This window comes from Malurus melanocephalus, unplaced genomic scaffold, assembly GCF_030028575.1.
Source record: "Malurus melanocephalus ecotype Western Australia unplaced genomic scaffold, MMel_1.1 scaffold_381, whole genome shotgun sequence".
Classification (NCBI taxonomy): domain Eukaryota; kingdom Metazoa; phylum Chordata; class Aves; order Passeriformes; family Maluridae; genus Malurus; species Malurus melanocephalus.
The window spans coordinates 604588-626642 of NW_026623613.1; the positions used below are offsets into that span (position 1 = coordinate 604588).

General features: G+C 58.2%; 3 protein-coding genes across 4 annotated transcripts; all 3 read left to right on the forward strand.

Moving 5' to 3' along the window:
- The first annotated feature begins 227 nt into the window (after positions 1-227).
- On the forward strand, positions 228-5569 carry MRPL38 (mitochondrial ribosomal protein L38). The gene is made up of 9 exons (XM_057378958.1): positions 228-345; positions 1440-1619; positions 2206-2334; positions 2419-2627; positions 2931-3003; positions 3700-3745; positions 4072-4230; positions 4569-4705; positions 4992-5569. The coding sequence occupies exons 1-9, from the start codon at positions 243-245 to the stop codon at positions 5126-5128; spliced, it is 1173 nt and encodes a 390-aa protein (XP_057234941.1). The 5' UTR covers positions 228-242; the 3' UTR covers positions 5129-5569.
- An 857-nt stretch (positions 5570-6426) lies between these two features.
- TRIM65 (tripartite motif containing 65) lies at positions 6427-12438 on the forward strand. Of its 2 annotated transcripts, XM_057378956.1 has the most exons (6): positions 6427-7891; positions 8481-8576; positions 8648-8881; positions 9151-9322; positions 9625-9705; positions 10812-12438. In XM_057378956.1, exons 1-6 carry the CDS (start codon positions 7445-7447, stop codon positions 11342-11344), a joined length of 1563 nt encoding a protein of 520 aa, XP_057234939.1. In that variant the 5' UTR covers positions 6427-7444; the 3' UTR covers positions 11345-12438. The 2 variants fall into 2 exon arrangements, with proteins under 2 accessions (XP_057234939.1, XP_057234940.1); XM_057378957.1 differs by lacking the exon at positions 9625-9705.
- A 914-nt stretch (positions 12439-13352) lies between these two features.
- Positions 13353-22049, forward strand: TRIM47 (tripartite motif containing 47). Its single transcript, XM_057378963.1, has 6 exons — positions 13353-14084; positions 15807-15902; positions 16433-16663; positions 17208-17403; positions 18059-18133; positions 19305-22049. The coding sequence occupies exons 1-6, from the start codon at positions 13377-13379 to the stop codon at positions 19928-19930; spliced, it is 1932 nt and encodes a 643-aa protein (XP_057234946.1). The 5' UTR covers positions 13353-13376; the 3' UTR covers positions 19931-22049.
- Positions 22050-22055: the final 6 nt, after the last annotated feature.

Genomic DNA, 22055 nt, shown 5'->3' on the forward strand with positions numbered 1-22055 from the left:
GGGACAAGGGCAGGGATGGGGAGCCCATGGCATGAAGGAGGTTTGGGATAATTCCCTCTGTGGGACAAGGGCAGGGATGGGGAGCCCGGGGCGAGGGCAGGCCTGCGGCTGTAGGGACCTTTCTAATCAGGCACTACCGGGGTAGCCCCGCCGCGGGGACAGCCGGAGTCAGGCACCGTGAGGGGCAGCCCCGTGGCGGGCGGTCCTTGACTGCAGGCCTGCGCGGCGCAGCTCCCGTCKCCATGGTAACGGGGTCCTTGGCTAGCGCGGCGCACAACATGGCGGCGCCCCTTCTGAGCGCGGCGCTGCGTGCGGCCCATGGCGGGCGGAGCTTCGGCACGGCCGGTGAGGGACGGGAGAGCCAGGGGAGCCCCGAAAGCCGCCCGGGGAGCCCCGAAAGCCGCCCGGGGAGGTGGGGCGGGGGGCTCTCGGATGCCTGTGTCCCGAACGCCGGGTCCTGTCACTAGTGCTGTCCCCAGGGTTCAATACTGGGCCCACTGTTGTTTAACTTCCTCATTAGTGCATTGGATGAGGGTTGATGCCTCCTTGGCGAGTTCCTTGCACAAAGCTGGGAGGGGTGACTGATAGCCCACAGTGCTCTGAGCTCTTCAGAGAGACCTGGACAGGGTGGAGAGACGGGCAGAGAGGAACTGTCTAAAGTTCAGCAAAGGCAAGCGCAGGGTCCTGCACCTGCGGAGGAACAACCCCAGGCACCAGCACAGACCGGGACTGACCGGCTGGAAAAGCAGCTCTGTGGGGAAGGAGCTGGGGGTCCTGGTGAACAATGAGCTGTCCACGGCCAGAAGGGCACTGATGTCCTGGGGTGCGTTAGGAAGAGCATTTCCAGCAGCCCAGGGAGTGATCCTGCCCCTCTGCTCAGCCCTGGTGACACRGAGCTCCTGGTGCAGATCCCGTGTAGGGCCACAAAGATGATGGGGACTGGARCWTCYCTGTGCTGGGGAAAGGCTGAGGGAGCTGGGGCTGTTCAGCCTCAGGAGGAGCCCCAGCTGAGAGGGGCCCTCAGCCCTGGGTGTCCCTGTGTGCAGGGAGGGGGCAGAGCAGGGCCTGGGCTCTGCTCTGGGGGGCCCAGCAATGGCACAAGAGACCATGGGCATAAAGTGATGCCCAGGAAATTTGATCTGAACATGAGGAAAAATTTCTTCCCTGTGCAGTGGCTGAGCACTGGATTGCCCAGAGAGGGTGGTGGAGTCTCCCTCACTGGAGATACACCAGGGCTGTGYCMTTTGCTCTGGKWTGACCCTGTYRGAGCAGGGAGATGGGATCAGATTCYTGTGGTCCCTTCCAGCCCCATCCATCCTTTGGTAGTTCCACGAATGTGGCTGTGGGAGGTGGGGATGACTTTGGCCCTGTCCATGCTCTGCTCATCCCACGCTCGTTTCTGTCCCTCTGAACACCCTGGGATCTGTGTTCCCCTCCAGCCGTGCTCTGGAAGAGGGCAGCCCCACTGGGGCCGATGCCCAACGAGGATGTGGACGTYGAGAAGTTGGAGATGCTGGAGAAGTACCGGAGCTTCACGCGTTACTTCCGTCTGGCAGAGCAGGAGAGCAAGAAACCACACTGGTGGAACACCTACCACAAACACACCAACCCCCCTGCAGGTAACCCTGGGGTGAGCTGCTCTGGGAGCCACGGGTTTGCCCCCAAACCTCCCTGTGAGGAGCTGGTGAGGTGCTCTGGCACAAGATCTTGTGTTCTGTACAAGGTTGAAGAGTGCAGAGGTCTACAGGGAAAAGGGGTGGCAGTTTTCCAGAGGGAGAGAGGCTGGCAGGACCTGCCAAAAGGCATGGAGTAAAGAAGTGATTCCTTGGAGCCCCGGTAGTGCCACAGAGAGCAGACAAGGACCCTGAGCTTCAGGCCTGCAGCAAATAATACAYTTGRGCTGTTCAGCAGAAATGGGARGGCCATAAGCTGGGGAAGGAGGAGSAGGAGMGTGGAGGTACAGAGGGSACTGAATCAAGTCCTGATTGYCATTTCAAGTGTTTTCTAGCAGAGATGTCCTTGTCCATGGAAGGGGTTGWAAATGGATGGTCTTTCAGGTCCTTCTCAACCCARACCSTTCTGTGATCCTGATYTCTGYRTGTCTGTGTCTCTCAYRCCCTGTCAGACATTTCWCAGGKGATYRTGTTTGGGTGTTCTGGGTGCTCACRTGTTTCACCTCCTTGATTTTTTCACCCCTCCCTGAAGAGCCCCAGACAGACATCGGCCTGCCACGTGAGAGGCCATTGAGGGCCAAGGAGCTCAAGGAAAGRAAGAGGATCCTGAGGGAGAACCGCCGGAATGCCGAGATGGAACGTGCAGCACGGCTCCGGACTGGTCAGTGCCCCACCACCTCCCTGCCTGCCCCAGCTGCTCTGGGTGCCCAGCTGCTGCCTCTGCATCCTCCCCCTCTCCTTGCAGCTCTCATTCCCCTCGACGATGTCAGGGCCGAGTGGGAGAGGACCAGTGGCCCGTTCCACAAGCAGCGCGTGGCCRAGCACTGCGGGGTGTTCCGGGACCTGTTCAAGGGGGCCACCTTCACCCCCTGGGTCGCCCTGAGGGTGCAGTACAGCCAGCAGGAYGAGCACCTCGTGCCAGTCTACTATGGGAACATGGTGACTCCGTCAGAGGTGCGTGAGGGGAGCTGGGAACAGCCTGGAGCCCTTGGAAAGCTGTTCTTGTCAGATGCTTCCAGGGGGTGCCTTCTACAAGGGCATTTCTGCTGCAGGAAACCATTTTACAGATGTGATAGGGACAGAGATTGCAGGTTGTCTGTCAGGAGGATGATGGTTATTTATGCCCTGGGGCTCTCCAGGTGWATTCCTCAGTAGTCTGGCAGTGCCCAGTCTGTGTTGTGTGACAGCCTTGCCCATGACTGGTTTGTGGAAGCTGTTGTGTGAGTGATTTACATTGTCTTTATGTTGCTGTTTTAGGCTGCCAATCCCCCTGAAGTGTCATATGAGGCAGACAAAGGCTCCCTCTGGACCCTGCTGCTCACAAATCCAGGTGAGCAGTGAGTTCTTTAAAGGAACATATTTAAACTGGGTTGTTTCACTCAGTTTTTGGTTAACATCTGATTCTTTTGGCTGCACATTCGATGAACACTGGAAGTGTTAAAGGCCRGRTTGGAGCAACCTGCWCTMATGGAAAGTCTCCCTGCCCCTGGCAGGGGGTGGAACAAAATGAGCTTTAAGATGCCTTCCAGCCTTCACTGTTCCACGATTCTGTGGTTCTGTGATGTGATATCTGCTAGGTAGGAACACAGTACATATGTAGAAAAGATTGTAGCCTCTCCAAATTCATAGCAGTTGAGGGAGGGGACAGTGACACAGCAGGACCTGTGTCACACTACAGAGGAAACAATTCCCTGACTCCCATCTTTTGTTTACCTCCAAACTCCCCTCCGTGGGCAGTCTGCCTGGAAGGCAGCTTTGCTGACACTGTTCACCCTGAGAAACCAAGGCACAGTGAAGGGCAGCAGCTGACCAAGAAGRTTTCAAGAATCTTGGAATTAGATCTGCAGAGTTCTCTCCTTATTTTAAACTCAGTCCTACAGGAATGAGTTCTTTTTCTGCTAGGGAAGGAGTGCTGGGAGGTCTTGAGCTGTTCCCTCTGGTCAAAGCAGGTTGGACATTCTCAGTTTGGGGAYGATGCTGGCACCAGGGTGTCCCTAAGTTACCTTTCTCTGTTTTGTGTTGGCAGATGGACATTTGAGGGATGCAGACTCGGAGTACCTCCACTGGCTGGTGTGAGTACATCAGAGCCATGTGCTCTGTGCCCGTGGTGGGGGCAGAAACTCCTCCAACAGCTCAGAATCCATGGCTTTCCTTGGTGCTCCTGCCATTAGCTCCTTTAGCCYCGTGTTCTGGGTCCTGCTAAGGATTCAGGAGTTCCTGATGTCTCTGCTGTTTGGCATTCCAGTCACTGGGTGGGACTTTTCCCATGGTGAAAGCAGTCTCTGTTATCTGCTCCCTTATCAAATGGGGCAGAGGTCACATCACAGCATGGCAGAGTGCTTTGCAATCCTGGATSAATCTTCTGGAGGGAAACAAGTGTGGATGTTTTTATGTTCAGGACCAACATCCCAGGCAATGACATCAAGTCTGGTAAGGAGATGTGCCATTACCTGCCCCCCTTTCCTGCCATGGGGACYGGCTACCACCGCTTCATCTTCCTGCTCTTCAAGCAACACGGTCCCATCGACTTCAGCCAGGACGCTCGGCCAACACCGTGGTAATTCCTCTGCTCACAGCTGGGCTTGGCTCTTGCTGCTTGTGGGGTTCACGTGCCTGTCACTGCAGTAGGGGAGCAGCTCCTGTCAGTCTGCAGGGTTCTCCAGGGCTGCTTTGGGTTTGTGTGTCCCCTGCAGCCACAATCGCAGCACTGCAGAGTCCTGTTGTTACAGAACAGGTTGTTAACAGTGCTTTGTGCTGCCCAGAAATACAGATACTGGAGATTTCCTTCTAGTGATAGTCTTTTCAAGCTGTTCATATGCTCTGGGGTAATGTGGAGCGGGGTGCTGCTGGAAGGAGAGGTTCACCTCAACCCTGGTGCTTGTGTCTTGTTTCCAGCTACAGCCTGAAGATGAGAACCTTTAGCACGTTTGACTTCTTCAGAAAGCACAAGGATGCCATGACCCCAGTAGGGCTGGCATTTTTCCAGTGTCAGTGGGACAGCTCCGTCACTGCCACCTTCCATCAGCTGCTCAGTAAGGAATGGGGGTGCTGGAGGGGTCTGTGGGTGGGACATGGCCCCGTGGGCAGCAGGCTGTGGCTGCAGGCTCTCACAYGTGCTCACATCAGCACAGACTGAGTCCTACCCGAGCCATCCTCCTCCAAACTAACAGCAGCCTGAGGGAACAACCCCTAAAAAGAGGGGAGGAGTTTGGAGTGAGGATCTTAGAATAACTCCAAGAGGGCATGTTTGAGCAGTGGGTGAGGGTGGTGTGGGGTTCAGATGTGAGCCCTCCTGCTGATCCTGTCCCCYCTTTTCAGACATGAGGGAGCCCGTGTTCGAGTTTGTGCGGCCGCCCGTGTTCCACCCTCCACAGGTGAAGTTCCCTCGCCACCAGCCCCTGCGGTACCTGGACAGGTACCGAGACACCGACGAGCCCACCTACGGCATTTACTAGGAGCTGACACCCCCTGTGTCTGTGGGATGCTGGCTCCTGGATTTCCTGCACTCCATCAGTGCCTCAGGAGGGAAACAAAGTCTCAGCCCCTCAGCTCCCAGTTCCCCTGTGCTGGAAGTGGCATCGGGTGCTCACAGGGCTGGCAGCTGCGTGTGCAAGAGGCTGCTTAGCAAGGATGTTCAAAGTGAATCCACTGCCAGGCTCAAACCTTGCTCCTGATTCTGCAGCAGARCTGAGCAGTGGCTGGCAGGTTGCATCTTCCCAGACTTGCCCTGCCATGATTCCCTGCAAGGATCACAGTTCTCCTTTTGCCTGTTTATGGAACCAACAGAGCCAGGCCAGCCTGGATTTCGTCCTCTCGCAGCGCYGTGGTTCAGGACTGTGGCAGATTTTATTTGTGCAGTCCTCCTGGAGACATGAGTCTGATTAAACATGCTCTGAGTGATGCTGGCAGGGCTGTCTTTATTGGGAAGAGCTTGTTATCCTGGGCAGCTATCACAGAGCTGGGGAGCTCAGCACGGTGCAGGGGAGAAGAGCAGTCCCTCCTCTGGTTGGGATCTTTTCCCCTCTTGGAGTTGGTGTAGTTTGGGAAGTGTGGCTACACAGGTGGTAAACCTGCACAAGGTTTGTGTTTGTGGAGGTGGCTTCATCTACCCAAGCACGTGGATCTCAGTCTGCTTCCCCTCTCTCCCTGGGCCTGGTGTGGGCAGGTGGAGCAGAAGCAGAGCTGCTGCTGCTGCTGGTGGCCTGGCATTGCTGCTGGTCCTGTTCCCAGGCCTTGGAGAGCCTCTGCTCTCTGCTGTGCTCTACTGAGCATCCCCTGTTCATGTGCTGAAACCCCCAAATACCAACATTCCTGTWGTTACAGCTGCCTCCTCCCAGCTGTGGTTCACAGTGACTTTTTCTGAGGTTCCTCCTCTCAGTAAACAGCTGAGACTGGGGCAAAGTGTCCCACACTGCATGTGTTCAGCACTGTTACCAGTTAACCCGGAGTTCCCTGAACTACCCTCCCACTCTGAAGGGTTCTGGGGTCTGGTTTAAGCTGGGATGATTGCACTGGGGAGGTGCCCACAGTGGGGACATAGGTTTTGGGCAGACTCACAGGTTGTGTTACACTCCCCTCTGGACTTTGAGTATTCGGTCAGAATTGGCAGATACAGCCCAAAGGAATGATTTAGGGCTGAAGCTCTGCTGGGACTTGCAGGGAGTTGTGACATCCTAAGTGCTCTCCTGAGCCCAGGGATGGTCAGAGGAGTGGCTCTGAGCCTGCCTGTGGTGTGGAAGCTGATAGGAATGATCCAGCAGACTGCTGCCTGCTTGCCCTCGCCTGTGCAGGTGAAAGGGAAGCTGCTCATGAGGGGAGGCTGCAGAGCTGCTGAAACAGAGCTTTGTCCTGTCCTGGCAGCGTCAGCAGCCTGGGAATGTGTGCAAGAGATATCACATGGGCTGGGTACAGAGATAAGGTTTGGGCTGGGAAGACTGAAACTGAACTGTGTGACAATGAGGTGAAGGTTTGCACTGCACAGGCACCACGCCGGCCTCCGGGCAGGAGACTCCACCTGCCACCCGAGCAGGGACAGGTGGCCCAGGTGGTGTCTTTATTGCCATGTCTTTATTGAAACAGCCCGTTTCAGGGTGCTGATGTGCGCAGGTGTYGCAAGGAAGTTCGTAGGAAAAGGTGTGGTGGGTGTGCACGGGGGCTTGTGCAAACAGCAGGAGCTGTGGTTTAAAAGGTGCSAGGGCAGAATGTGGCCCTGGCTGGTGCTGGCATGTGTCACAGCATTGCCACTGCACAGAAAGGTGACATGTGGCTGCCGCAGCAGTGGGTGCCTCTCTCTTCTGGTCCCCAGGCTCTGTACCGAGGGGACCTGCCATGCCCTGGCAGAGCTGAGGATGCCTGGAAGTTCCCTCAAAAGGCAATAAAGGAGTGAAAATCCAATTGCACATCAATGCGTGCTTGGCAAAGGTGCTCCTGGAAATACACTGAGGTGTTCCTGGAAATACACTGATCCCTGCCAGYCTCCTGCGTGTCTCCCGTGCTGTCACTGCACCATTCCGTTCTCTCCGGAGTCTCCCACTGTGCTTCACAGCCCTTCCTCTCCACGGGAGAGCAGCTCCAACCCTCCCCGTTGTCTCGTCTCCCCGGCATGTGAGGCAGCCAGTGGGACGAGGGGACAGCCACTGGGTGTCACTTTAAGAGTGCATCTGGCCGGGAGCCCTGACCCGCCTCCGGGCACGGCGTCAGCGGCTCTTCTCCGCTGCACAGATGAGTTTCTATTTCCCCGTCGCCTCGCCCCGATCCGCGGCACGGGCACAATGGCATTACCCATGTCTCAGAAGCTGGAGGAGAAGCTGGTGTGCTCCATCTGCCTGGAGCTGTTCAGGGTGCCCGTGACCTTGCCCTGCGGCCACAACTTCTGCAAGCGCTGCATCGGCGACCACTGGGACAAACAAAAGCAGGCGCCCGCCGGGACCGACGCGAGCTACACCTGCCCCGAGTGCCGCCGGGGCTTCGAGCAGTGCCCGGAGCTGGAGAAAAATGTCACTCTGTGCAGCGTGGTGGAGCTGGCACGGGACAGCGAGGCGCGGGGCTCGGCCGCGGGCCGGTGCGAGGTGGCCCCTGGCGAGCTGTGCCCGCAGCACGGGCGCCCGCTGGAGCTGTACTGCCAGGACGAGCGGCGCTGCATCTGCTGTGTCTGCACCGTCCGGCACTGCCAGCAGCACCGGAGGGTGCTCTTCGAGGAGGAGAGAGCAAAAAAACAGGTGGGTGACAAGGCTGGGGTGATGGGAGGAGCAGGGATGGCAGCTCAGGGATGGCAGGAACCCACCTCCACTGCCCCGTGTCCTGCTGCAGGGTGTGATGTCCCTCTGTGAGCCCGGCCTCAGCTGGACATGGGGCTGGCCAGGGAGATGCCACCAGTGCCCGGCTGCTCCCTTAGAGACCAGGGTGTGAACAACCAAGGTGTTGCCAGGAGCAGGAGCAAGGTGGGCAAATCCAGCAGCACAGGATGAACTGTGCTGTATGTGTTTGTGACACTCTGTTCTAAAGGAGACAGCTAAAAAAGGGGTGAAAAGCAGCACAAAAAAAAATTACTTGTTTTCCTGACACAGAGACCCCTTCCCAAACCTTCTCTTTTCCTGTTAGCCTTGTCTTGCAGCCCTGAGAGGGTCCTGGGGACAGGGTGGACAACAGTGGGTTAATCCACAGGATGTGCAACTGGACACAAAATGGAAGAAATGATTGKATGTGACACTCAGTGCTCTGGTCTAGTTGGGGRTGTTCAGTCAAAGGTTGGACTCAATRATCTTGRAGRTCTTTTCCAACCTTAATTAYTGGTGTCTCTCTTCACAGAACTTTTTGAAAGAATCCCTGGAAAAAGCCCAGGAGGAATCAGAGAGGATTGAGCTGGAAATGAARGAGCTGGAGGAGCAAACACAGAGCATCAAGGTAATGCTGCAGCCTCCCTGTGCTGGCCTGTGGGTGGGAGCACACTGGTTCTCACAGCTCTTCCTGCCCAGGACTCCTCTGAGGAGCTCAAAGCTGGGATTCAGAGCAAAGTCACCCATCTGAGGAAAGCTCTGGAGGATTTCCAGTTTCGCACTGTGGCCATGATTGAACAAGAGCAGGTGGCAGCACTGGAGCGTGTGGGGGAGAACTGGAGCCTCCTGAAGGACCACCTGGATGCCCTTGGCCAACACAGGGAGAGAGCTCAGAGCCTGCTGGCCTGCCCTGACCACAGGACCTTCCTCCAGGTACTGCTCTGGCACTCAATCGCCCCCTTTGCTTGGGCCTGCACCCTTTTGAAGACAGCAGAATCGTGTTCAACCCCTTTCCCATGGGGAATGCATCCTCATTCCAGCTCAGGGATATKATGGGGCTGTGGGGAAGAGCTGATTTTGGGGGGTCCCTGAAAAGTTGTGTGGGCACTGCTTGGCTGCCTCTGTTGCCCTCTGGGGACCCATGGTGTGTGCAGTTGGGTTGGCACCAGGCTGGTGCACGGTGTCTGTGTGTCTGTCYGCAGGAGTTCCCGCTGCTCCCACCTCTGGAGAGCCCTGGGGTGCTGATGCCTGTGCAGTTTGATGTGGCTGCTGTGATCAAGCCCATGTCTGACATCCTCACCGACATCTCCCGGCTGCTGCTGGAGGATCTGCCTGGCTCTGTGGCCGCCAAAGCCCCTGACCCCACTGGCCAAGGTAACCCTCCTGCTCTCAGGGGTACCTTGAAGGGCTCTTAGTGTGGCCTGTGTCACTGCTGGGGACACATCTGCTGGGCACAGGGGGTTGGCTCGGGTTGGGGACACACATTTGCTGTTCAGCAGATGAAGTTGGATGAGCTGGGTGGCTTCCCTGTGGCCCCTCCTTGCTGGGAGTGCTGAACCATGGTGGCACATGCCTGCTCCCAGGTTTGGATACAATGGATTTCTCCTCCCATGAAGCCAGGAAGAAACAAGTTTTTGGATGGCATCACTGAAAATGCCTGTTGCCATCCTCCACAGGCCCGGTGCAGCCCCAGGAACCAGTGGTGAAGGCTGTGGCCCCTCTGCCCAAGTGCCAGCTCCGAGCTGAGCTTCTGAAAGGTGAGGAGTACAGGGGGGCCTGGAGGGACAGCACCTCTCTGGGGTCCCCAGCAGGCAGAGATGTCACCAAGCTGGGCTCCTTCCTGGAAGGAGAGTGGTCATGGCTGCAGGGACAGGGGCTCCTTCCCTGGTTCTTCCAAAGTATCTCCCTAAATGCAGAGAAGGGTGGTGTAGGGACAGGGTGGATGGGCTGGGGACATTGTGTGGGTGGGAAGGGGCTCTTTAGGGGCATTAGCAGCACCAGGAGATGCTTTCCTATGGAAACTGAGGCTGCCTTGCTTTGGATCAGTGACTGCCCTGCACAGCACAGCCCCAGTTCAGAGCCCTGCCTGCAGTCACTGCTCTCTGTCCAGGGATGTGGCCTCAGCATTCCCAGATACAATCCTTCGTTGCCACTTCTTTCCCTGGGCCCATCCCACTCCAGTTCCTTAGGAATTTCCTCTCTCCTCTTTTCCCATCTTTTCCCTGTTGGGAAGAGGGTTGGGTAATGTTCAGGCCGTGTTGGTCATGTCACTCTTTCCAGGGAGGCAGTTGCTGCTTATGGGATTTGTACAAATTTCTTCCATCAGACCCCACAGAACATTCTAAGGGTTATACATAGGAACCCCCTGTTATTTATCAGCAGCAGGTAGGAGCCCAGCCAGCTGACAGGCCCGGGTGTTGTGGAAGGAAGGTGGGTGCTGATGGCCAGTGAGAGCCTGTGGCAGGAGCTATCACAGCCATGGAGAGGAGAGTAATTCCATGCAATTCCATATTTGCTCACTTAATGCCTGTTTTTCTCCCCCTCTCCATACCCACATTGGTGTTTTTTGTTCTTGAAACCAAGCACATCCCTCCCAAAATGGCCAGAGTCACTGTTGCTTGCCAGCTGTGAGCTGAGCTGTGCAAAGCCCCGTGTCTCAGTGCCTCAACAGCTATTTCTGGGCTTTTCCATCCCCTCTAGGGCAGATACCACATTCTCCCTACTCTCCTTCCCCTCCAAACAACCTGTTCCCTTCTATTTCGGGAGTCACCCTACACAATTTAACCCCATCACTGCTGAGGGGGTGGTCTGGTGAGGTTCTGATGAAGCCTTTCAGCCTCACCCATGGCCTTGCTCTTCCCAGACCACCGCAACCTGACCTTCAACGCTGACACAGCCAACAAGTACCTGAAGCTGTCCAGAGGWGCCCAAAAAGTCAAGCACGGCACCRGTGCCGTGCACGGGCAGGAGCGGGGCCCTCGCTTCGAGCCCTGGCAGGTGCTGTGCACGCAGAGCTACGGCCCCCCCGGCCACCACTACTGGGAGGTGAAGATCTCCAGCCACTCCGTGGTCCTGGGGGTCACCTACCGAGGGCTCCCGCGGGGGCAGCAGCAGGGCCACGGCTTCAACATCGGCCTGGACGGGGGCTCGTGGGGGCTGCAGGTGCGCGAGGATTGTTACCTGGCCTGGCACGAGGGCCGCGCCGAGAAAATCCGGGAGCAGCTCTACACCAGCCTGGGGGTCAGCCTGGATTATGGCAAGGGGCTCCTCTCCTTCTACGGCCTTGGGGAGAGGACACAGCTCATCCACTCCTTCCATGGGATCTTCACTGAGCCCCTGTACCCCGTGTTCTGGCTGTGTGAGGGGCGAGTGGTGACGCTGTGCCAGAGGGACTGAGCCACAGTGCCAGGCTGGCAAGTGCCAGGCTGGTGCCACCAGAGCTGCAGCTGGGGGCTGGTACAGTTTGAGTGAAACCTCGATGCTGAGGCAGGCGTGGGGTGCAGTGTTTTAACAGGAGCTGATGAGGGCAGACATGCAAATTAACCCGTTTGATTTGCATATGCAAATATAACACTAGGGACACACGGCAAGGCTGGAGCTCACAGTGCGGGCACATGTGGGTGCTTATCCGGCAGGCAGAGTGAGGGAAGGGGGAGAAGAAGGGTAAAAAAAATCAGGTTTTTGTCTTTCTCCTATCCCTGCCAAACCTCCCMAGCCTGGAGAAGGTTTGGGATGAGAGGGACCCCGGAGGGAGGTGCTGCTGCCACAGGGTGCTCTGGAGCAACTTTTAGGGAGCCCTGTACTCCCACAGCCTCACCTGCAGGCTGGTCCTGCTCCCCCTGCCCCTCCCAGTCCCCTCTTGCCTCTCTCAGACATGGCAGAACAACTTCTCAGGGTTCTGTGCTGCAGTTTTTTGTACAATGCTGCTTTTCCCAATAAAGCTCTATTTTCCTACTGCTTTGACCTTGCTGCTGGTGGGAGATGTGGGACCAAGCAGCTCTGGGGGAGGGCAGAGCTGGGTACTCCTTCTCTCACACCCATCCTGCCGGGTCCCATCCTGTCCCTCCGTGTCCCCATGGGGCTGGTGACCAGCTCTCAGAGTGACCGGCTGGCAGCAGAGCCACACGGTGCTTTATCTACCAGRGCACTGTGATAAGGAAACCTGGCTTCCGGTACTGCTCTGCTCCAAGGTTGATCTGGCACAGAAGAAAATCTAAAGTTTTCATTGATGTTTTTCCAAGGTTGAGAGMATAGGTCTGACGTCTCCTCCTGCTCCCGTGGGAACGCTGGTGAGGATTAATGGGGTGAAACTGGGCACTGGGTTCAGAGGTGCTGGGGATATGAATGCCTGGGGAATGAATCACATTATTTTTTCCTTCGGGGACAAAAAGTTTGAAAGGATCAATCCCTTCCTTCAAGAACAGATGTGATTTGTCTTGTTGTGCTTCCTCCTTCACTCCACACCTCCCCGCTCCTCCCCGCCCTGTCCTTGGGTGAGGCCTTGGGCCAGTATGGACCTGGGAACTTGTCCAAGTCAAAAATTTGTCTGTGTATCCTGCACAGAAGAGGYTCAGATATCCCATATTTATGAGGCAGATCCTCACTCTAAAAGCAYTTCAGTGTCTCCCCAGCCCCATCTCTGGTGCCTTCCAGCTCCTACTGTACCCCAGAGGAAAAAGGGACAGTGAGTGAACCAGGGCCTGGGCACTGTGACCCTTTTTGGCCACAGAAAGGGCTGATGTGGGTTCATGGACACATGGGCTGGCAGAAAAGCACCTGCACTTATGCACTGGGGAGGCTCAGGGTGGCCCCAGGGTGGGGAGGAGCTCCTGGGGGGAGCAGTGGAGCAGCAGCAGGGGAGGAATTCCTTTTCCTGGGGGAAAGAGAATGCTCAAGGGGAGCAACAGATTCTTGGGAGGGACGTTGGAATGGGCTGGCAACAGCTTCCCTGGGTGGGAGATTTGGGGAGGGTCAGCAGCTTCTCGTGGGTGCAGCAGAACCCTGGGGAAGGTCCAGACCCCGGTGGGGCAGATCCTTGAGGAGGCGGCAGACCCTGGACGAGGGGCAGCACATCCTCAGCAAGGTGACATCCCCCGGGGATGGGGGGCAGATCTCCTTGAAGGCAGCAAATGCCGAGGAGAGCGACCAGGTGGAGCCGATCCCATTTGGGGTGAGACCGGCACCCCGAGGAGGGCCGGGTGAGCGGGGACCGAGTCCGAGGGGTGCGACCCTTCCAGGAAGGCGGGTGCCTGGGAGCAGCGCCGGGGCTGATGCTGTGGTCGGGACCGGGGCAGGCAGAGCCCCAGGCACCGCGGGCAGCGGAGCCCMGGCTGCGGTCCGGGGAGGCGGAGCGGACGGGCGGGGCGCGGCTGCCGCCCGCCTCCGCCGGGGCTGGGAGCGGGGCCGGGGCCGGTCGTGGCGCTCAGGGATGGATGCTGCGCCCGGGAGCGCCCCGCCGTCCTCCGCCGCGGCGTTGCGGCTGGCGCTGGCGGCTCCGGGACTGCCCGAGGGTCCCCTCGGCTGCCCCATCTGCCTGGACGTGCTGCGGGACCCGGTGACGGTGCCGTGCGGACACAACTTCTGCCAGGGCTGCTTGCAGGCGCTCCGCCAGCGGCCAGGCCCCCCCGACGGCGGCGGAGCGGGCGGGGCCGCTCGCTGCCCGCTGTGCCAGGAGCCCGTCCCCGCGGCCCTGCGGCTCTGCAAGAACCGCGCCCTGTGCGAGCTCCTGCCGTTGCTGGCGGCCGCCACCGGCGGCTCGTCCCCGCCGTCCCCGGCCGCCGCGTCCCCGATGGCCCCGGGAGCCGAGGAGGAGGATGCCGCGGGGGAGGAAGGAGCGGCGGTGCTGTGCGATGTGTGCCCGCCGGGCTCACGCGTGGCGGCCGAGCGCTCGTGTYTGGTGTGCCTGGCGTCCTTCTGCGGGGCGCACCTGGAGCCGCACCGGCGMGCCCCCGCCTTCCGCGCACACCGCCTGGTGGCCCCGCTCCGCCGGCTGGAGGAGGGGCTGTGCCCCCGCCACCTGCAGCCCCTCGACGGCTTCTGCCGCACCGAGCAGAGCTGTGTCTGCGCCCGCTGCCGCGCCCACGAGCATCGCGCCCACGACGTGGTGCCCCTCGAGCAGGAGCGAGAGCACAAGCAGGTGCGCGGGGTGGGGAGCGGCGCGGAGGTCCCTGCGCGGGGGCTGCCCCCGGTGTGGGGCTGTTCTGAGCAGTGTGAGGTGCGGCATCCCTTGAAGGGGTTCGCCCCGCACCCGTGTCCCCGCAGGGASCCCGATCCCCACGTGGGGTGTGTGTGCAGTGTGGCACTGGTGGGGTACCGTGGGGGGGATGCTGTGCTCTCACCCCTCGGGGGTTCCGCCCCAGCCATATGGACAGGGTGAGTGCCATCAGGGAACCCCGCGGGATGGGACAGGATGGGCAGATGGGGACGGGGATCGGGGCAGAGCCGCCGCCAGGCATCACGCGGGGAGTTTTCCCGCTGCGGAGCCGAGCTCGCAATCCCGTGGGTGTAGGGCTGGGGCGAGAGCGCCTGGGCCACCCCACAGTGGCCACCCCCGCGGTCATGGGGCACCCGCCTGCTCCGTCTCGTTCCCACAGCTCCGTCAAGGCGGTTTTTCTGGCCGCGCTGGCAGCCGGCCCGGCCGCCGCTCCCGCTCCCCCAGCCTTTTGTATCCTGCCGTTTTGGCAGCGGGGGTTTTTCCATCACTCCCATTCCCAGATGCGACTGAGTCACCTCCTAAACTCACACCCACGAGYCTTCCCAGGAGCCGGGGCTCMMAGCCCSWYSTGGTGCTGCCTTRRAAGTGTGGGGTYTCTGTGGGGCTGCGGGCAGATGGGRGCTCGGGGTGTGCTGGCACCTCACATGTCCGTGGGGYATTTGGAGACCTTGGGAAAGTTTGCCTTTTTTAAGGAGGAGCTCGGGGTCTGGCAGGGAGCACAGCAACGTCCCCAAGCCAGCCACCACTCCTGATGGGCTCTTAGGATTGCAGGAAAACCCTTTTATYGGCATTATTAGTCATGAGGTGCCTTAAAATAGAAAGTGTGTGTAATCCCAGTCCCGAGGAGCTGTCAGACCTCGGCAGGCGCTGTTTAATGTCGCCTGCACGTCCCCTGTGACTGCCCTCGGCCACCGCCCTCGAGCCGCGGGCTGGGATGGATGCACAGGAAAATACCGATACCTGCTCCCCGGGCATGGGCACTGCAGGGAGCAGGGCCGGGGGGCTGAGCACCAGCAGSGAGCTGCCCTGGCTGCGGATTGCCCTCCTGGCTCCCGAGGGACCCGTCCTCGTGATGGGCAAGGGCTGAGCCAACAATAGTGTGTCAGGAAACGCCGYGTTCGGAAGGTGCTTCCTTTGCAGCCACGCAGCTCCCCGTGCTCCCGAGCTGGTTTGCTTTGCTCCGAAACAGAAACCTCCAGGGGACCCTGTGCTGTGTTTCTGAGTGCTCCAGGTCTGCCTTTCAGCTTTTGCACCAATCCCAGGTGGATTTTCCCCAGCTCTGGATACTCACTAAGAGCACCCACTTAGCTGCAATCACTGCCTGATGGGTTTGCTTTCAAATTCCTGTTTTGGTTGGTTTTCCCCTGAGACCAGGGTGGGGAACCTGGAGCTGGACATGACCCTTTGCAGCCCAGGCTGCTCCTTTCGTTTTCCAGCTGAGTGGGACGGGAGGTTTGCAGGTTGGGTGTTGCAGGGAAGGAAAACAGGAAAACARCTCATGGTTCTCCTTGCATCCTTCACCCAAAGCCTGGCAGGGAGGTCACGGTCACAGAGGGTCTGTGGGTTGAACTCAGGGAGAGGCTGGGACTGCTGCTCCCACTGGGACTGGGGATAAAGCTCSGTGTTTGTCCTTCATGTCTGCAGGCCCAGCAAGCCAAATTCCTCAGCGATGTGGAGAATGAGCTGGAGGAGCTGGYAGTCACCATTGCCCAGGCCAAGAAGATGGTGGAGCTCATTAAGGTGACTCTGTGATGGTTTCACTCTGTTGGTGCCGCTCTGCCAGGCTGGGGGTGGAGGAGAAGGGGCTGTGAGATTTTGGGGTGTAGGGTTGGTGCTCACAGCAGCATCATAAAACACTGRTGATCCTGGCAGGGATCCCTGAGGATTCTTGCTCCTCATCTCTGCCAACMCTCGTGGCATCTCTGGTTGCTTTCATTCATAACATGGAAGAAGGAACAGGGCAAGGGCCGTGCCAGGGCATCCTCTGGCTCTTGCACCTTCTCTSCCCAGGCTCATGGGGGATTTGTCCCCTCTGGCCCTTGCAAACTTGTCACTTCCCTGCCTGGGGACACCAGACGTGGTGCAGCAGTGAGTGGCAGTGCCCAGCTAGGTTCCTTGACAGCAGGGCTGTGAAATGATCTGAGTTCTTGGGGTGATGAGGTGGCAGGGGGACCCCACAATGCTGAGGACTGGGTGCTGGGCAGGGCACAAGGATGTCCTCCTGCACCCTCACCTGCGGGACCTGACCCCTCTGTCCCCTCTGACCCCAGGGTGCTGCCACCAAGGAGAGGGAAAGGGTCCAGAAGCTCTTTGCAGAAGCCTCCGAGGTGCTGGCGACCTTCCAGAAGGAGGTGACGGGGTTCATCGAGGACGGGGAGCGCTCCATGCTGGGGGAGGCCGAGGCCGATCTCCGCTGGAAGGAGGAGAGACGAGCCAAGCTGGCCCAGTGCAAGCAAAACCTGGAGAATGTCCCCAGCACTGACACCATCTACTTCCTGCAGGTGGGATGGGGCAAGGAGAGTTGTTGGGGCAATGTTGTTTTGTGGGGTTTTGTCCCCTTTCCTATGGAGCTGGGGGCCGGGAGCCCTGGGATGTGCAGGCTGCAGAGTCTCAGTCCTGGCAGCACAGTCCCCTCTCCTCTCCAGGGACACCAAGATGTTCCTTCCATCACCCCCACGTCTGTCTGTCTGACTCAGGAGAGGCTGATGTGCTGCCCAGAGTGGTACCTGGGGTGTGGGGGAAGAGAGTGAGAAATTGGGGTGCTCCATTCTCCCCTCCAGCATCCCCCCTTCCCTGGCAGCCCAGCAAGAGGAGACATTTTAGGGCAGAGATGCTGCTCCATGTGAGGTGGGCAYGGTCTGGGTCCAGGTTTGAGAGGGAGTGAAGAGAAGGTGCCAGGAAAGCKCTCTCCTCCCTTACGCTGTCCTTGGGCCAACTCCTGAGAGCTGCCAGATCCCAAATCCTCCAGGGCTGGGTGGGGTTGTGGAACAAGAGACAACTTTGGCTTGCTTGAAACCTCCTGAAACTCCATCCTTTTTGGCTCAGGAATTTCAGGCCTTGAAAGTAGCCATGGAAGAAAACCACTCTCCAGCTCTGAGCTTCCAGAACGAGCTGAACTTCACCAAGTGCGCCCAAGCTGTGGGTGCCGTGAAGGATGTGCTGTCCACCGCCTGCAAAAACCAGTGGAACCACTTGCAGGGGAAAGGAATTGATGGCTTGAAYGGCCAGGAGATGGAGGAAGGTTTGTGTTCACCCAGCCCCTCTGCCTGGATGGTTCCTTATCCCTTTCCCTCCTCCCTGCGTGGGTGGGAGGTGGCTGCAGGCTCYGTGGCCCCTGTGAGCGCTGGCCCCTGTCCCTCCAGCCCTGGAAGCTGCTCAGCACGGGTTCCCTGCACGTTGCACAATCCCTGTCTGGGCTTACGCCTCTCTGAGGTTTTGTGAGTTTTTCCACGGAGACGGGGACTGGAGAGGCAACAAACAGCCCGGGAGTTAGGCAGRGCCCTGTGGGAGGGGGCAAGTGGCCAAAGTGGCCTCCTGTGAAAGGGAACTCTTCTTCCCAGGACAGACAATCTCCTCATGGGGCAGCTGTGGGCTCCCAAACCTGACGGGGTCAGAGCTGATGTGGCAGCTCCCTCCGGTGTGTCCCATTCAACCTGAGCTCTCCTCTCTCATTTTCTGGGTTCCCTGTGGGAATTGCCGCCGGTTCCTTGTCCCACTGCCCTATCACCTCCCTGGTGACAAAAGCCGTGTCTGTCCTTCCCTGTGTGTGARCCATGGGGGATGCACAGGGATGTGGGGTGGGGCTGTGACAGCCGGGTGCCATCGGGGACAGGGGACAATGCTCCTGCACCCCTTGGTTTGGTTCCTYTGCTGACACAAACCCTCTGTCCCTGCAGCACTGGCCGAGTCCCGATTTCCAGACAAGTCAAACAATCCCGCCTGCCTGGAGAGCCGTGATTATTTCCTGAAATGTAAGCGGGGGGTTTTTGCTGTGGYRGTTGTTGCTAAGGCACATCTTCCCSTTCCCCTCTCCTTTCCTCCTGCCCTGCCAGCGCTGATCCAGCGGCTGTGGGAGCGCTGCCACCAACAGAGGAAACATTGCTCGGCTGACAGGGGAGCCTCCTGGCTTTCCTGACAACAGTCAGAGCTGCTTAGGTGATGGTTTTTTTCCCTTTCTGTGGTTCTGCCAGCCCAGCTGCCCCAGGGGGGGCTGCAGGCATCCTGTGTAATTTCTGCTGCCTTCCAGCCCTTGGCAAATTGGATCCTCTGTTAAATTAGATCAGAGTTGGTGTGTCTGCTTTGTTTGCTGCCGGACCCTGGGCTGGTGAGGATGGTCTGCAGCAGCAGAATGAGAGGGATCATGCAGTGACTGGGCGGAGTGGGGCAGGAGGGGCTGGGGCTGGAGGGTGCAGGGCTGGGTTCGGGCTCACAGACCCCATGAGTGTCCCCCAGCCCTACAGGGGATATGGGGTCACCTACAGACACATCCATAGGGGACAAGTTCTGCCTCAGTGGCACAGAGCAGCAAAGCCTGGSCTCATGGAGGGTGGGCTCTGCTGCTGTCAGCTGGGACAGCACAGGGTTTGCAGTGCAGCTGATCATGATCCATACCCAGGATCATTCCCTGCAAGAACTTCCTTGGACATCCCCTCTGTTAGGGATCCATCAGTGGTTCTCACATGGCCCCACACGCTGGGGGCTGCCTGTTTTCCTGTCTCCTTGGGCTCCCTCTCTGCTGTGTTTGTGTGTGGCTGTCTGAAATCCACTGCTAGATGGGATTTTCCTATCATCACCACTCTGTCAGGGGGATTCTCCAGTGTCTGGTATCATGGCTGAGCTCACCAAGCAGCCCCTCTGCTCTCTGCTCTGCTCAGTTACCTGTATTCATCCTGCTTATGGCATTATCAGCCCTTTCAGCCCCTCACCTCATTGAAATTTGCTGTGGGACTTAAAAGCAAGGGGACAGAGGGATGGGACAGTATAGAAAGGATCACACTCACCATCAAAGGCTGGGGCAGGGGGAGCAGAGCAGGGACAGGATAGAAAGGATCACACTCACCATCAAAGGCTGGGGCAGGGGAGGGATGGGAGCACTCTCTTGCATTTCCCTCCTCATCCTCCCTCCTCCCTTTTGCCCCACAGTTGCCTTCATCATCGACCTGGACAGCGACACCGCCGACAAGTTCATCCAGCTGTTCGGCACCAAGGGGGCCAAGCGGGTGCTGTGCCCCATCCCCTACCCGGAGAGCCCCACCCGCTTCATCAACTGYGAGCAGGTGCTGGGGCTCAACCTCATGAACAGGGGCAACTACTACTGGGAGGTGGAGCTGATCGATGGCTGGGTGAGCATCGGGGTCATCGCCGAGGACTTTGACCCGCGGGAAGCCTACAACCAGGGCCGCCTGGGCCGCAACGACAGGTCCTGCTGCCTGCAGTGGAACGGCCAGAGTTACGCAGCCTGGTTTGGTGGCCTGGAGCACCCCATCCAGCAGCCCTTCTTCCACACCATCGGCGTCTTCCTGGAGTACTCGGAAAAGGCTYTGACCTTCTACGGGGTCAAGGACTCCAAGATGACCTGCCTGCAGCAGCTCAAGGTCTGCCCCTCGGCCAAGGGGAAGTGTGACCCGTTCCAGAGCAAGATCAACCGGCAGTTTGCCTCTCTGTTCTCGTGCAAGCTGAAGCCGGCCTTCTTCCTGGAGAGCGTGGATGCCCACCTGCAGATCGGGCCGCTCAAGAAGGATTGTGTGTCGGTGCTGAAGCGCCGGTGACTGCCCGGGGAGGGGGGCACGGCCACACACACAAAAGCCTGTCCTGCGGGTTGTTGCCACCTCTSTCTGGTAGCCCTGTGTGTCTCTGTGGTAGCCCTCCCTCCTCTCTGTGCTGTTGGGGACCCAGGGCTGGACAGAGCCTCCTGAGGGGCAGGGCTGGGGGCCGGGATGGGGCTGGGTCCGAGTGCCAGCTCTGCCGCTTGGGCCAGTCCCTGTGCTGCTCCCTGCCCCTCAGCTTCCCTTTCTGGACATCAGGGACTGTCAGACAGCCTTTCTTGGTAAAGTGTGCTGCTCAGGAGTGCCACACGGGTTTGGAGTTGTGCTTTGGCCGCCTGCCCAGTCCCTCTCCTTCACCTCTGCTCGTGCTGCCCCGGCGACTTGTGCAGATGCTTTGTGCCTTATCTCGGGCTCTGTTGCTGATGCTTTTCTAAGTGCTGCCTCATGGACACCTTCTGCACACTCCTCACTAAGTGCCTTTGATGGAGCAAGCCCTGCGTGGACCAGGTGAACCCCCAAAGCAGACGTGGTCACCTCCCTGGTGCCACATCACCGCTGTTCCCTGGCTTGGATGAGCTGGTATTGCGGGGAGAGGGATGTGGAGGAGCCTGGCTGGGTGCTGGGGTGATGCTGGGGTGATGCTGGGGTGATGCTGGGGTGATTCAGCACCTCTCCTTGCAGGGTTGCCCAACCATTAGTGCTGCAAATGTGAAATGAGGATCTCTGCCCGCTGGGAAAGGGAGAAACCTCCTGCCAAGAAGCAGCAGCGCTGTTCCTTCCTGGAGATGGGGAAGGGAACAGCACAAACCAAATTTTGARGATGTGCTTTCAGTAAATACATTCCCTAGCAACTGCTGAAGCCTTACAGCCAAATTCTCCCCCGTGTTTCTGATGACTCTACTATTTTGGAGGATTTTAGTACTGTTAAGCTCCCAACCCTTCAAGAACCCTGGGCACACTTGAGCTGAAAATCTGCCCCTTAGCTTTGGGATTTCTAAGTGACAGAGGTGCTGTATCCTATGTCCCAGGGCTAAATGGTCCRGTTTCGTGTTTTTAGGGACAGCTGTGAGTGCCCTGATAAAGGTGCAGCATCCGTCAGTTACTAAATGACCCTTTAGACTCTGGGAATAAGAAACAATTAACAAAAACTACTCTCAAGCAAGAGGGAACACTGTTCCCTTCAGGAAAGGTGGAAACACGAGGCTGAGAGCCAAAACTGCCAGTTCACATGTCCGAAGGGAGCTTTTTCAGAAGGAAAACACAGAAATATTGCCTGTGAGGGTGGCACAGAGCAGCCCTTGTCTCAGCCCAGCGTGCCTTTCCACCAGTTTATTTTTTCTGGGGTGATTTTGCTACCTACCTCCCAAAGTTTGCTTTCCAGAACCGTAGTGCTGTGTAATGCACACCTGGAGAGAAAATACAGAGGGTCAGGTTCTTCACTGGCATGAGCGAGCCAGTGATGATGCAACAACGGTCAGCAGGGATAGGAAACAGCTCATTTARCTAAATATATGATATATGTATATATTTCCCCCAAAGGAGAAGCTGGAAATCATAGTGCTGTATTCAAGTGGAGCCAAGGGAAAAACGTGAATGTGAATAAAAGGTAGGCACAAAGCTGAGAGGATTGAAGTTAAAGCCACGTTTCCATGTAAAGCCACGTTTACACACCGAGGCTCAAAGASCTCCTTTACTGTGACTCCTTCGCCAGCGCTGCCAATTCCTGCTGGCTCAGAAAGAGCTGCCAGTCCCCAGAAAATCGGGATATTTGACTGAATGAAGGGTCTGAATGCGGCCACTCCTTCCCCGGGGCAAGGCTGGTGAGTCAGTTTGGGAAGGGGCTTGCTGGGATCTGTCTGCAAATTCCTCCTCCTCCTCCTCCCCCTCGGCATGAGGTGCCTCCTAAATGGTGCGAGCAGTGGGAAAAGGAACARTAAGGGCTTCCAGAGTGAAATCTGCAGCTGAAATCTTGGCCTTTCCTGGCTGGTGGGAATGCTGCCCAGACTTCTGTCCGGATGGGAATTCATTCCCCGCGTCCCGAGCTCCAAACCCGCTTTGTTTGGCTGGCGCCAGCGGCCCCTGCAGAGCCCGGCGCTTGCACGAGATGTCAGCGGTGACACAGAGCAGG